Source organism: Plecotus auritus (assembly GCF_963455305.1).
Source record: "Plecotus auritus genome assembly, chromosome: 12".
Taxonomy (NCBI): Eukaryota; Metazoa; Chordata; class Mammalia; order Chiroptera; family Vespertilionidae; genus Plecotus; species Plecotus auritus.
In genome coordinates, this window is record NC_137778.1 from 34960076 (window position 1) to 34974205 (window position 14130).

A 14130-nucleotide genomic window follows, 5' to 3' on the forward strand; every position below is an offset into this window, starting at 1 on the left:
GGTGAAGGTGAAGTTCAAGCTGGAATATATAGCAAACCCAAGTCTGCACAGTTTGTGTGACTTAACTCCAGCACACGGGGATGGAGGAAGCAGATTCTGAGTCAGGGTAGGTGAAGAAATCTAGGTAAGAATTCTTGTAGGCATGCTTACTTTTGGAAATCACGTGTAATTTTTATATACAAGGTGGGGGGCAAAAGTGGGTTTACAGTTGAGTATAGGAAATTTATTTTGGTATTATCACTTATTAGTTCTTGTATTATTTTTCCATACAAACTGTAAACCTACGTTTGCCTCACCCTGTGTAAGTGGCATTGGACTCATTGACATGTTGTATCTATTTTGGAAATGGCTAAACATTTCGAATTTTTGTCAATAGTTATTTTTTTCTTCATATTTTGGAGTCGACAAGTTTATTTGTGTGTGTGTGTGTTTTTCAGATTACCTTATTTTTAAAAGCTTGTGCTCTAGGCACTGTGCCTCGAGTAGGTATGGATAAGGAAGACATCAATGACACAACTGTTCACTGGGCGCAAATCAATGTAGGGAAGGCCAAGAACAAAGCAAATAAGATGGAACCTACTCGACAGGCCTAAATGGCTGGAGCAGAGAAGGCGGAGGCGAGGAGCTAGTGCTGTCACTTGTGGAGTTTTGGGGAGAGATTCCAGATCCCAGGAACAGCAAAGGCCCCACATGGCCGAACCAGGAGACGACTGGTAAGGGCACTAATAAACAAAGAAATTATAAAGGGTGTTCAATGAGTTCAACTGCCCAATTATTTCTACCCTCCTTGACATCCTCCACTATCCCATTGTGACCAGTCGCGGGCCCTCCTGGAGGGACTGATAAAAACAGAGGGACAAACCTGCTCCGTTTCTGTTATGCGTAACTGTAGCAATCTGGGCGACAAACAACTCCTTAGGTCATTTTCGCCCCTGGCCGTACTGGGTGAAACAGCGGCTTCTCCAGCCCCAGGGGAAGGGGCCCTTCGTCCCAGAAACTGCCCGGTGCCAGCGAGCCGCCGAGGCCCATGAGCGGTCACACTAGGCCTGAGGGGAAACTTCCGTCGCCACATCCGGAAACAGGAAAACTTCTGGTCCTACAACTCCCAGCATGCCCGGGCTGACTGACAGCTCCACCCACCAATGGAAGGGCCCAGTCTGAGTTTGTGGGACCAATCTGAGAGCGCCAAGGAGGCCATCCCCGAGGCATATCAAGTGGTCCTCTGGCCTCTCTGTCACCACAGGGATACAGAGGACAATACCCATAAAATGGTGACGCTGGCTCTACTATGCCGCTCACTCCTCACCTTGCTTTTTTCCTCCCAGCGAGGCCCGAGCCCTCCCACCGCCCCGCCCCGCCGTTTGGTTCTCCCCTCCCCGCCTGAGTGGACAGGCGATGTGGGATTTCCAAAGCTTATTGGGTGTTGGTGGTGTCAATCTAGAGGGCGGGGGCCTCGGGCCGCCCCTCTCGGACGGTGATTGGACTCCCCTGAGTGGAGGCCTGGGATTGGTGCGAAGAGGGGCCGGAGCCTTTCAGCACCTGGGGTCCAAACCTGGGGAGGCTGTGGCCGCTGAGGAGCTGGTGCGGACTCGACACGTCCTGGCCCGCTGTGTGCCCTCCCCCCAGGACCGGGTCGCGGGGAGGAGCGGGAGGCCCCCTACCTCATCACGGGGGGCGCTTGTCGCGTGTCGGGCGCGGGACCAGTGGGGCGGGAGGAAGGGAGGAGTGTGGGTAGGGTAGAGAGGTGCAGGGAGGGGTTCAGGAGGAAGCAGCGAGACTAGTGCCAGTCCTAGACCTGGAAGCGCTTCCGGGGAGGATTTGGGGGGCAGAGGCGGGAGTGGGCGTGTCTGGCATGGGATGCCGTGGAAAAGAGGGGGCACTCCTGAACACAGCTGTGGGTCCTTCCTCGGAGGAATCCTCTCCCCGTTTGCCCTTTGATTTGCTGGAGAGCGATTCCCCATGGTCTCTGTTCACGTTCTGGGAGCTTTCTCTTTGGGTGGGCTTAATCAACTACTTCCTTACAGAACTGCCCGGGGCCTTTTCTGACACTGGGCATAAACGTGGGGAATATGTCAGAAAAGAGGAAGCCGCTGCTGGGCTTCATGGGCAAACTCCCCAGTGGGCCTGCCCTTGGGAACTCCGGCAAGACGCACTGCCCTTCGTGCATGGGGCTTTTCCAAGCCCCCAGGCTCCTGCCTTGTTTGCACACAGTTTGCACCACCTGTTTGGAGCAGCTGGAACCCTTCTCAGTAGTGGACATCCGAGGGGGAGACTCTGACACAAGCTCTGAGGGGTCACTATTCCAGGAACTCAAGCCACCCCGCCTGCAGCCGCAGACCGGCATCCTCTGCCCAGTATGTGATGCTCAGGTGGACCTGCCCATGGGTGGAGTGAAAGCTTTAACCATAGACCACCTGGCCATGAATGATGTGATGCTGGAGAGTCTGCGTGGGGAAGGCCAGAGCCTGGTGTGTGACCTGTGCAGCGACAGGGACGTGGAGAAGAGGTGTCAGACCTGCAAAGCCAACCTCTGCCATTTCTGCTGCCAGGCGCATAGGTAACGGTGGGATACCCCTACCCAGTGTGGCTTATGAGCAGAGGAGAAAGAGGTGTTGAGACAGACATCCCTCCTTGGTGAGCAGATGGGAAGGAAAGCTTTCTCAAATGCCATGGAAGGTCAAAGAGCCACCGACAATCTGAGAGCAAATACTCTAGAATGGTAGGATCTTCCTGCAGCCTTAGACAATACCCACAGTAATAACAGCATCAAAGGCTTGCATAGGCCTTTTCCATTTGCAAAGCGCGTTCACGGGGTCCTTGGCTCATCAGTCATTTGTATGCTGGGTAATAGCACTGGGTGCTGGAGAAAGAGAATGAATGGAATGGCATAGCTCCTGCCTCGATCTCATTTATCCTTGCACCTCTTGTAAAAAAAAAAAAAAAAAGTAGGCGCCGCTTCCACCCCTACTTATTGGGGAAACTAGCTCCGCAATATGTGACTTGCCACAGTCCCATGGTTGGTAAGTAACATATAACAACTGACGTTTAAATCCAGATCTGCTTTCTGCTAGTCCATGCTGCCTTCCCAGTGTAAGGTGAAGTCACAGGGGCTCATTCCAACACATCAGAATAAAAAATAACCAAGGTTTTAGGGTTAGCTTCAGGTAGTTTTTAAGTTCTGCCTTCTATTTATTCTCTGGCCTCACCCACAGAACAAGTGAGTAGTCTTCGGTCTATTTTTAACTTGTAACTCTGACTGTCTTGCTGCCCAGCTGAACAGCTGACCCTGTTTTCTCTACAGCCACTCCTCTGTGCCAACAGGCACCATGGCTTTCCAGGGATTCCCCTGAATCTCTGGAGAGCTACAGAGAAGAGGAATTCAAAGAGCTTTGCTTCTGATCATTGATTTCACTCTTTCTAATGTTGGTAACTCTTGAGGAAAATCCTAGCTTGCTGCTTTGGGTGATGTAGGCACTGGTCAAAGGAAATGCTCTACCAACACCTTAGATAAAAGCTGAGGGAGACTTACGGGACCAGCTAGCTGCTTTTCCGTGGCCCGGGGTTTACCGCTGTGCCATTTGGCTCAGTTGTTTCTTGGGGCTGGGTTTTCACCATGCTCTCACCTCTAGCTTGCTGGAGGAAGAGGCTGTGGCTCTTGTCTAAACTTGCCAATTTAACTGTTTGGGGAAAGTTCTAAGATGTAGACTTAGTGCTGCAACCTTTTGCAATGCCATGTCCTGAGCCAGAGAGCCCTAGTTTACTGTTTATTCTGTACAACAGCCCTGTCAGGTACGTGCTATCCCCACTGCACAGACGAGGGACTGGGATCAGAGAGGATCATGTTGTTATTCAGAGATTAGAGCAAAGAACTGATCTCAGGTTTGACTTCAGAGACCATGCTCTTACAACTGCTGGGCTGTTTCCCAACTAGAATAGTTCCCTCATTTCCTGTTCCTGACTCTGCTTGCCCCCAGGAGGCAGAAGAAGACGACTTACCACACCATGGTGGACCTCAAAGACTTGAAGGGCTACAGCCGGATTGGGAAAGCCATTCTGTGTCCTGCTCACCCTGCGGAGGAGCTGAGGCTGTTCTGTGAGCTGTGTGACCAGCCTGTGTGCCGAGACTGCGTGGTGGGGGCGCACCGGGAGCACCCCTGTGACTTCACCAGCAACGTGATCCACAAGCATGGGGACTCCGTGCGGGAACTCCTCAAAGACACCCAGCCCCGTGTGGAGGCCCTGGAGGAAGCCCTGGCACAGGTCAAAGAGACAAACAGTGCCCTCCAGCAGCGAGTGGAGGCCGTGGCAGCCGATATCCGAACCTTCTCCGAGGGCTACATCAGGGCCATCGAAGAGCACCGGGACAAGCTGCTGAAGCAGCTGGAAGACATACGGCTCCAGCAGGAGAACTCCCTACAGCTGCAGAAGGCACAGCTGGAGCAGCTGCTGGCAGACATGCGCACTGGAGTGGAGTTCACCGAGCACTTGCTGACCAGTGGCACTGACTTGGAGATTCTCATCACCAAGGGGGTGGTAGTGGAGCGGCTCACGAAGCTGAACCAAGTCGAGTACAGTGCCCGTCCCAGAGTAAACGATAAGATATGCTTCTCTCCTCAGGAGAAAGCAGGCCGGTGCCGTGGCTATGAAGTTTATGGGGCCATCAATACCAAAGAGGTCGATCCAGCCAAATGTGTCCTTCAAGGAAAAGGTAGGAAAGCACTGCCCATTGGCACCGAGGGGGCAGTGGCCAGGGACATGGTGTTGAAGGATGTGTAGCTTTTTCAGCGAGGCCTCTGTTCAGCTAGGAGCTCCCTACTGGCCAGTTTACTAAAGGACAATGACCCCCTTTCTTGCCTTTGTTTTTCAATCTGTTCTGATCAGGGTACAGTTACTATCCCTTGCAGGTGTGAGGCTTGGTCCTTTTCCAGTTGAGAAATGTGGTAACCACCCAGGAATTCAAGGATCATGCTCTTTCTATTAGAAGACAAAGCCGAGATGGCAGCCCTCGGAGATAACGGCATAGACTTCAGGGCAGGGTGGAATCCAGAGTGCTCTGAAGGGAGCAGGTTGCTTGGATCGAGTTCTGAAGAGTTTCAGAGGAGGGAGGGAGGGATTATGGTTTACTTTCTAGATCCTTTTTGGTTCTCATTGGCATTTCAAAGAAGACTGTAGGCATTTCATTCAGTAGTGGAAGACAATCATCGTTCTAGAAGAAGCATGGTGTTCACACGTGTATGTCATAGATCAGCCTTGACAGGAAGGCTGTCTCCTGGAGTCCTCCTGACTCGGGCACAGGAACTGGGAACTGTTTGGAGGTCACAGATCCCTTTGAGAATGCTCTTTTCCAAAGAGACACCCACTACCTCAGGCAATTTGAGGAGATTCTTAGACCCTCCATAGACCTCACAGTAGTTCCTGAACCCATTCATCTGACTGCTGGGCTAGGGGCTGCAGGGATGGGAGGGTGGGGGATGGATGATCAAACTAACAGAAACAGGTCTGGCGCTTTTCTTGGGGGAAAGGGATCAACGCAGGCAAGAGGTCCAATTATTTTTTTAAAGTATTCTATTGTGTCCTGGCTATTGAATATCCCAGCACCTTGGCATGAGCTGCTGCACTGTGGAGGCTCTTAGCATGGAGTCCAAGCCCATTCCGGCAGTATCTGCAGCTGAGAGAGGGTAGTGTTGGGGTTGCCAGCCTCCCTCCCAGGGTCTGGAGGTTTTCTCCTCTGAATACTTAGGCCAATCCTGAATATTTTCAAAAGCTTCTTTGGGGCTGACGTTAATGTCCAGGATCCTGTGACCTAAAAGCAGCTGCTGTGAGAGAGAACGAGGAGAGAGTCCCAGGAGGCATGCGCTGGGAGACAGAACGGGAAGAGAAGAAAGAGAACAGGGTGACCACCATGCACAGGAAGCACAACCCTTCGTTCTATAGAGAAAAAGCAAGACGGTGTGTGATCTGGGGAGGGAGTCACGCATCGGCCATGAAGGTGAGGACTGCGCGTTTATCTTGCAGATCTCCACAGAGCCCGGGAGAGACAGACAGCCTCTTTCACCCTGCTTTGTAAGGACGCAGCGGGAGAGAGCATGGGCAGGGGAGGAGACAACATTCAAGTCGCAGTTGTCCCTAAAGATAAGAAAGACAGGTTTGTACCACACAGTCACGTGTCCTGGGTGATGAAACTGGAAGCTTGAGGTCTGAAGTAATTAATGGTGGAGTGGTAACGGCAGTGGTTCCCGTCTGCCTCCCCATGCTGCTACTAAAAATATGACCAATTGGACCAGATGTCTCTTCTGGGTTCTATGCCTATATGCAATTCTCTCCCAAAGGTCTGATCTGCCCGATTGTCTTCATCCCAAGCTTTGAATAGAGTGAAAAATAGTCTATATTTGACTGAATGGTGCCCTTCTCAAAATTCAGCCCCACTTGGCTACTAAATGGTATTGGGAGCCGAGCTACGTGGCTCCGGTGAGGGAAGGGAAGGACAAAGTACAGGAGGGCACAGCAGGGCCATAAGGTCTTCAAGGAACTCATCCACACAGCAGATGAAGTCAGCATTTATTTTGCTTCCCTCTGTTGTGAAATTAGTTTCTGAGACAAGTGGGAGCAGCATCTTGTTTGGGGGACATTTGAAAGTTGATTGAATTTAATGGTGTAGTTTCCATCCTAAAATAATGGGCAATGAAGCAGGCTGTGAGAGTGAGTAGCTTTTTGGAACTCTTCTCTCCATCCAGTCCAGTCCGAACAACGGTGCAAGACAACAAGGACGGGACCTACGGCGTTTCCTATACCCCCAAGGAACCTGGCATCTACAAGGTGTTGGTCTGCGTCAAAGAGCAGCATGTACAGGTGGGTCAGACCTGTGCGGATGCTTCCCTGAGCTCCTTTCACCCTGGCCCTCGTGGGTTCTGTCGCCTTCGGATATGGAGAGCTTTCTCATAGCATCAGCTGTATAGAGGGACCGAATAGGATTCTCTTCTTTCTTGCTGCCCTTCCCTTTAGAAATGCCCCAGATTTTGTGATTCATTCTTCCCAGAGGATGCTGGTGCCTAAGAATTCTTGAGCCCTGTTTTACCTCTGGGCAGTGATGCTTGTATTTTATCATTCTCCCAGTTGGCTTGTTGGAACTCTGAATTTGGGAAAGATGCCTTAATCACAGGGGACAATCTACTAGCAGACAAGAATACACACTCAAGAAATATAATCTGGCTCAGGATTTTCCAGCTTTGCTCGGATGATGACCAGATGGTGGACTTACTGGAATACCATTGGGAGACATACACCCTCTCCTTTCAACTGCCTAGTCATCTGTCTGCTGCCCATGTGATTCTCTGTTGACATATATGCTTAACTGTTACCATGGTTACTATACCACCTCCACAGACAAGTGTAACAGTTTCTGGCTAGAGATTATGAATTTTTAAAAACTTGGGCCATACTCAACATGTCCAGCAGAATCTCTCTGCTGACATTTGAGTAATCAGAGGTTCCCACCAACCAGAAATCAACACTGACAGGGACACAAATACCATAGAGTCATGACATGTCAGGCCTGTGGTCTGCATACTAGAAGATTCATTGTTCATTAGCCACACGTTGCTTGCCTAACCAGCGTGCCAGAGTGGGTTAGGTGTTCTTGCATACATTTATTTCATTTTTCCTCCGAACCATTTTTAGGTATGGAGATCATCATCTGATTAGACTGAGACACCGAACGTGTCAAAGCGTACAGTACCTGCATAGCAAAACCAGAATTTGACCCCATTTTTTAGATTGTAAATTCTCTAAAGGCAGAGAGACTTAACATCTGAAAGGCTTTAATGTGCCAGACTCTCGACTTCGTACTTTCCGACTGCGTGGTTCACACAGGGGTAGGCACATAGCAACACTTACTGAATATTTATTGCTCAACATAGGCTAGCAACTGGAGAATGGAAGTTATCCTTGAAGGAAAGGGGACAGGTAGGAGAGTTTCTAACTTGAAAATTATTAACCACGCTCTTAACCTTTCTCCCTTGCAAATCTCTTCACTGTCCCAGAATAAAAGGGTGGGTACACAAATATATCCAGGATGGAGGGGTGGAAGGGAAGGAGGTAGCTCAGTATCTGAGGGGAGGACGTGTGAGGCTGAGAAACTGGAGAAAGAATCACAGGATGTTCGGGCCTGTGGCTGTGGCGCTCCACTAATTACCCGAGATTCCTCAAGAACGGAGAAGCTAAGGCCGAGTCAGTGGCATGGAAGCACAGACAGGGTTTACCAGTGTGTCACGTGGTCTAGGTGTTAGGGCAGCGCAGTCTCCTGGCTGTCCCTGCCTTTGTATCTGGCCCACCCAGCTAGCTCTTGTCCTCCAGTGCTTCCCTCTAAGGGCAGGCCCTGTGATATACTCCATTTAGCACATGGGATGCTCAGCACATCCCTGTTGACTCATACATAAGGTGCTGTTCTTTGCTCTTGGTCTGAACACCGAAGGGCTCGCCATTCACTGTGACCGTGAGGAAAAGGCACCACTCGCACCCAGGCGTGTTTCACTGCTGCACGTTCTGCTCCAGTGGAGGCCAGAAAACGGCTCGCTGTGCCTGTGGGGGCACCATGCCAGGTAAGGAGGGCCAGTCGTCTTGAAAGTCCTTCCCCTCTGGGACCGTCTCCCAGCAGTGGGAATTAGCAGACACTAAGTTTGGGATATTCCGCCTTAGGCTTTGTTTCTAAGAAATATAGTCTGTGGCCCTGGCTGGTTCGGCTCAGTGGATGGAGCGTGGCCTGTGGACTACAGGGTCCTAGGTTCGATTCCGGTCAAGGGCACGTACCTTGGTTGCAGGCTCCTCCCTGGCCCGGGCCCTAGCAGGGGGCATGTGGGAGGCAGCCAATCGATGTGTCTCTCTCACATTGATGTTTCTCTGTCTTTCCCTCTCTCTTCCACTCTCCCTGAGAATCAATGGAGGAATATCCTTGGGTGAGGATTAACAAAACAAAAAGAAAGAATATAGTCTGTGGATACAAGTACCACAGTTCTAAAACTTTCATTTAAAGCTTCTTTGTTCTGAACACTGAAACAGCAAGCTTACAAGTTCTGAGCTCTTTTCATTTTGATCCAGTTCACCAATCCCATGAGCCCTGCTTCTCCCTGGAAGCTTGGTTTCCTGTTTCTGCTCTTTCCAGCAACCTGGCAGGATAACAAATGTTAACCCATCCTGTTCCTTTTACTAGTAAAGGGTTAAAGAAGTTCCAAACGAGGCAGGGATGGGGGCATGGATGGTTAAACCAACTGAACCAGGTCTGACTCTTCTCAGGGGGAAAGGGACCAGCTCAGGCAAGAGATCTGTTTTTAAAAGCATTCTATTGTGTCCTTACTCCAATGGTGGGCCTTAAGTGTGGCTTTTGCACCCTTTGCTGTATACATTTTAGGATCTATCTTTTTTATTTCCACTCCTCTTTTATTTGTATTATTTCAGAATTAAAATCCAAACCAGCTCATCTCCTTGAGTTAGCACCATGGTAAAATAACACTCTTCTCAGAACTTCAGCTAACCTTCATTGATTTGCTGTCATCAGTCCTGGGAGTCCTCCTGACTATAGGGGCATCTGATAGTTTGTTCCTCTCACTGGGTTTTTATTAGATGTTTTCACATCCAGGAGTTGGAATGTTGCAGGAGCTTTAATTTCCATGGGAACTGCTGGACTTCACTCTGATGGTGTTTCCCCCTCTCCTCTTTGTATGACACAGGTGGGTACCTAGGCTGTGGCCATGGACACAAAGGCCACCCAGGTCGTCCCCACTGGTCATGCTGCGGGAAGTTTACTGAGAAGTCAGAGTGCACGTGGACAGGTGGGCAGAGCACAGCAAGGAGTCTACTCAGGACGGTGGCACTCTGACTGTTTCCCAGGTCAACCCGCTAAAGCTGCAGCCAGCACGGCTTCAGATCACCAGAAGACCCTGGACCTCGATTAATTCTGAAGAAACTTATAGAATTAAACACAAAGTGCCTTACCTAGATGCTGGAGCGCAAATACTTTTTGTGAGTTGTTCACTGATTGTATGTGGGGATGGTTGAGCACAAGACGCTACCACTATATGTCAAAGGAGGCTGTCTTCTGTTTGTATGGGTATGAAGGTACCTATGCCATTAAACTTCAAGATCATGGAGACAGTGTTTCTACTCTTGTCACTAGCTAGTTAATAATGGGAAAGGAGCAAAAGGGAGGCCAGACATTAGAAGCATGGTCATCTGGGCAGCTTTGCCAGGAAGCTGCAATTTCACACTCTCCAGGGACCACCGTTCCATTCCCTGCAGATCACTGTGGGGAGGGGAAGATGGACACATGCACAGTAAAGTCGGGGTGATGCAGAAAAGATGCTTGCCTGTCAGTCAAACCTAGGAACAGAATCCTTGGCTAGAGGGTGAAATCACTGCGTGTGCACAAAACCTTAAGAAGGTTAAACTGAAAGGAATTCTTTCTTATTCCTCGTTTCTTTTGCTTTGTTCCTGCTTCCCTGCACTCTCCCATGTTCCCTCCATAGCCATGTGGCCCTAGATGCTGCATGGCCCATGGCCATGCGGACCCCACACGCAATGGACGGCAGCTGGGAATACAAGCTCAGCTAGCCTGATGCTGGATTGGTCAGTGAAATAGGAAGTGGAAATTCTGGACACTGGCTTTAATCCTAGCTCTGCTGAAGACAAAATGGACTTTTTTCTAGGCGGGATAGAGGGAGATGGGACCTTGAAAACTCAGGGGTTTAATTCCACGCCAGTAAGTATCACTCATTCTCCCAGGCGAGTCTTAGAAAATTCCTTTTCTTGTTATATTACAAGACCATTTCCACTGGCAACCAGTGGGGACATGGAGGACACCCCACCGATAACAGTGTTCCTTACTTTTTGGTAATTAACCTTTTCTTATTTCTCCGAGGTACATTTTATATAGATCTTTTCCACAGAAATAAACACCTCCTTTTATCGTATCCACTTTTCACTAGCAGTTTCAGTGGATTGTAATGTGATCTTGCTGTTTAGATGGAAGTCCCCTTCCGCCCCCTCCATACCACGTTCATCTCGTACCCCAGAGCCTAGAAGATGACTACTTGGTAAGGGCACACAAGTAGTAAGTAGATAGAGGGAAGTGGTGTTAAAATAGAACCTCATACCTTTACTGCAGTCCTGCGCCTGCCAGACACAATCACGCTTCTGCTCAACACCTTCCAATGGATTCCCGTGGTACTCAGAACAAAGCCAGTCCTTACATCAGCATGTAAGACCCTGCGTGACCTGCTCTCTCATTCCCTACCCGCCCGCCCCACCGCCCATCCCTCTATTGCAGCCACACTGGCCTGCCTGGTGCTCTCAAACCCTCCAAGTACTCTGTCTTGCAGCCTTATCACCCCCCCACCACCACCATGATTTCTGCTTTGTCACGTCTTTCTGGAAAGGACACTAAGCACATCATATAAAAGAGCTACTCTCCCCTCACCAGGACTCCATGTTACCCTTACTTACCATATATATTCTATTTGTTTATTGTCTGTCCTCTTATACTAGACTGTAAGCTCTATGAAGGCAGAGATTTGGCATTTATTAACTACTGTATTGTCCCTGTGTATTTTATATTGTTCCTGGCACACAGTAGAGCTTAATCAATATTTTGTTGAATGAATAAAAATCTGATTGGTAGAATTTTTAGTTTGGATCTCCTTCGTATCTTTCTACAAGCCAGACTTCCCTTCCCCAAACTCCAATATTTGCCATTTAACCAAATACCACTTAGAAAAAAAATCTTGTCCTCTCTCAAACACGTTGGATAAATTAAATGCACCTTAGGGACCAGTCTTGAATTTTCTAATGACCTCAGACATGTAGGGAATTGCTTGCCACGAAGAAGCTTATTGTATTTACATCATCTCCCCCCCGCCCCCAGTCTGTTAATGAATCAGATTTCAGAAATGAGGATAAAGAGCTTATTTATTTCAGTTGGAAAAGATTTCAATAATTGGATAACACTACCGTAGATGAGCAACAGAAAACTTCTATAAGATATCTAGGTTTTGGCAAATGCCCTAGCCCTTAAGCAATATTAATGGCAACAGTTCAATTACAAATATTAAGGAAGTTTGTGCAGGTGGGGGCAGGGGTGTTCCTTGGCTTACACTACAGTGGAATCCACACTCAATTTAATTTAGCTGCCCTGTCAGCTGAAAAACCTGGCAAAGTATGAGTGAGCTGCAGAGCCCAAGACTCCAAGGTAAGGAGAAAAAGAAGCCTGAGCATTTAGGAATTGTCCCCAAGTGTAACAAAGTGCTTCAGAAATCACCTTTGAGTTGTGAGCACTGAAGCATCCACACGATGCAGTATGATGTAAGTTACACCTCTGGTGTTAACAGGTCAGAAAAAAGAGCCATAATTACAGCCTTCGTCCCCTGGGGTACTGTAACAGGATAAACACCTCGGCTGTCTTGGGTAACAAGCGTACACGTTACACCTGCCAGCCCACCCACTCTCTAATCTCTGAAGTGCAAGTCGCTCAGCTTCACTCCAGAGGCTGTACACCCACCCGTGTGTTAGGTCTGCGTCAGTGAAGAGGCGGTTGGGTGAAGTGAATGCGAATTAAAAGCAGAATAGGGAAAAGGCATTTCTCTCTTGGCCTTGTTACCTTCTACATACTGATTCCAATTCCTTCATCACTTCCTCAGAGAAGTCTTCCAGAAGCAGGTCAAATCCTAGTTTTTAGCCCCCCACAGCTACATGGACCTCTTCATGTGGATCTCACCATTGCACATCACAGTCTTCCATGAGGATCTGAGTAACGCCTGTCCCCCTCCTAGACTGTAGCCACAGGAGGATGGGGATTGGTTTCGGTTTTATGTTTTCAATGCCCAGCGGTGCCTGACACATTTAATATACATATTTTAATTAATGTATAAATAATTAAGCAGTAAGAGTCTTCTCCCCACCTTTTCTTTCACATATAATCTCTACCTACATTCAGATTCAGCTGTAGATTCTGGAAAAAGGGACTCAAGCTAGCAAAGATCCAGTGTAGCTGCATGTGTGTGTCCCCGTTCCTTCCCTAGGGGCTAGGTTTGTCCCCTAGCTACTGAGTTCTGTGGTACTTGGTCTAGAACTGACCCTCACTTCATTTTTATCTATGAAAACATTTTAATCTAAGCTATATGCCTAGGAATTCTAAATTCCTACTATCACTCACTTTGTGACTGCAGTTACGCTTTTCTTTTAAATATATTTTTATTGATTTTTTACAGAGAGGAAGGGAGAGGGATAGAAAGCCAGAAACATCGATGAGAGAGAAACATCGATCAGCTGCCTCCTGCACATCCCCTACTGGGGATGTGCCTGCAACCAAGGTACATGCCCTTGACTGGAATAGAACCTGGGACCTTTCAGTCCACAGGCCGATGCTCTATCCACTGAGCCAAACTGGTTAGGGCCAGTTACGCTTCTTAATTCTGTCTTCTCCTAGGGCTAGATGCTACATAGCATAATACAATGTCCCACTTTATAAACCCAATTCTCTCCAGACATTATGGTAGACAGCAAGACTTCAGACAACCCGAAAGGCCACACTGAGCACTGGCATCGCCATGGTCCTCCCATTAGTGCAGGTGAATCTGGCTTCACCTGAGGCCTGCTAACAGCCACTTCACTGGGCAACACAGACCATCAGAGAGGGAGCCACCCAGCGCTCCTAATAGTCATTCTACGTCACCACTGCTAGAGAAATGGGTCGTGTCCCACAAAGATATCATTCCACCCACTGGTGTTCCTGATGACTGCATGCAAGGTTTAAAAACCTTGGCGGGTTTTTAAAGGGCCAGGGTTCCATCCAGCCATGGCCAGCACAATGAATGCCCTTTTTTGATCAACTCTGCTAGAGAAGTCAAACTATAAACCTTCCATGAGGCAGTTTTGTCCCATTGGATATACCGTGTAAACTGGTGCTCAGCAGGGTTGTGCTTTGGTGACAGATGTTCACCATCTGGCTCTTTCAGCCGCACCCATGCTGCAGCTGGATTCTCATATTCCCAGGTCTGATCCCAAAGCGGTGAACACTGGCGTTTGTATGGCATGCCACAGTTTACAAAGCTCCTATCACCTTATTTCATCCTTGCCCAAGTCTGC

At 48.8% G+C, this 14130-nt stretch overlaps 1 protein-coding gene across 2 annotated transcripts; it reads left to right on the forward strand.

The window, feature by feature from the left end:
* The first annotated feature begins 1854 nt into the window (after positions 1–1854).
* Positions 1855–11675, forward strand: TRIM45 (tripartite motif containing 45). 2 transcript variants are annotated; one of them, XM_080648044.1, is made up of 6 exons: positions 1855–2557; positions 3975–4708; positions 6016–6145; positions 6735–6849; positions 8437–8597; positions 9723–11675. In XM_080648044.1, exons 1-6 carry the CDS (start codon positions 2070–2072, stop codon positions 9799–9801), a joined length of 1707 nt encoding a protein of 568 aa, XP_080504170.1. In that variant the 5' UTR covers positions 1855–2069; the 3' UTR covers positions 9802–11675. The 2 variants fall into 2 exon arrangements, with proteins under 2 accessions (XP_080504170.1, XP_080504169.1); XM_080648043.1 differs by having other exon boundaries at positions 8471–8597.
* The last annotated feature ends 2455 nt before the right edge of the window (positions 11676–14130 follow it).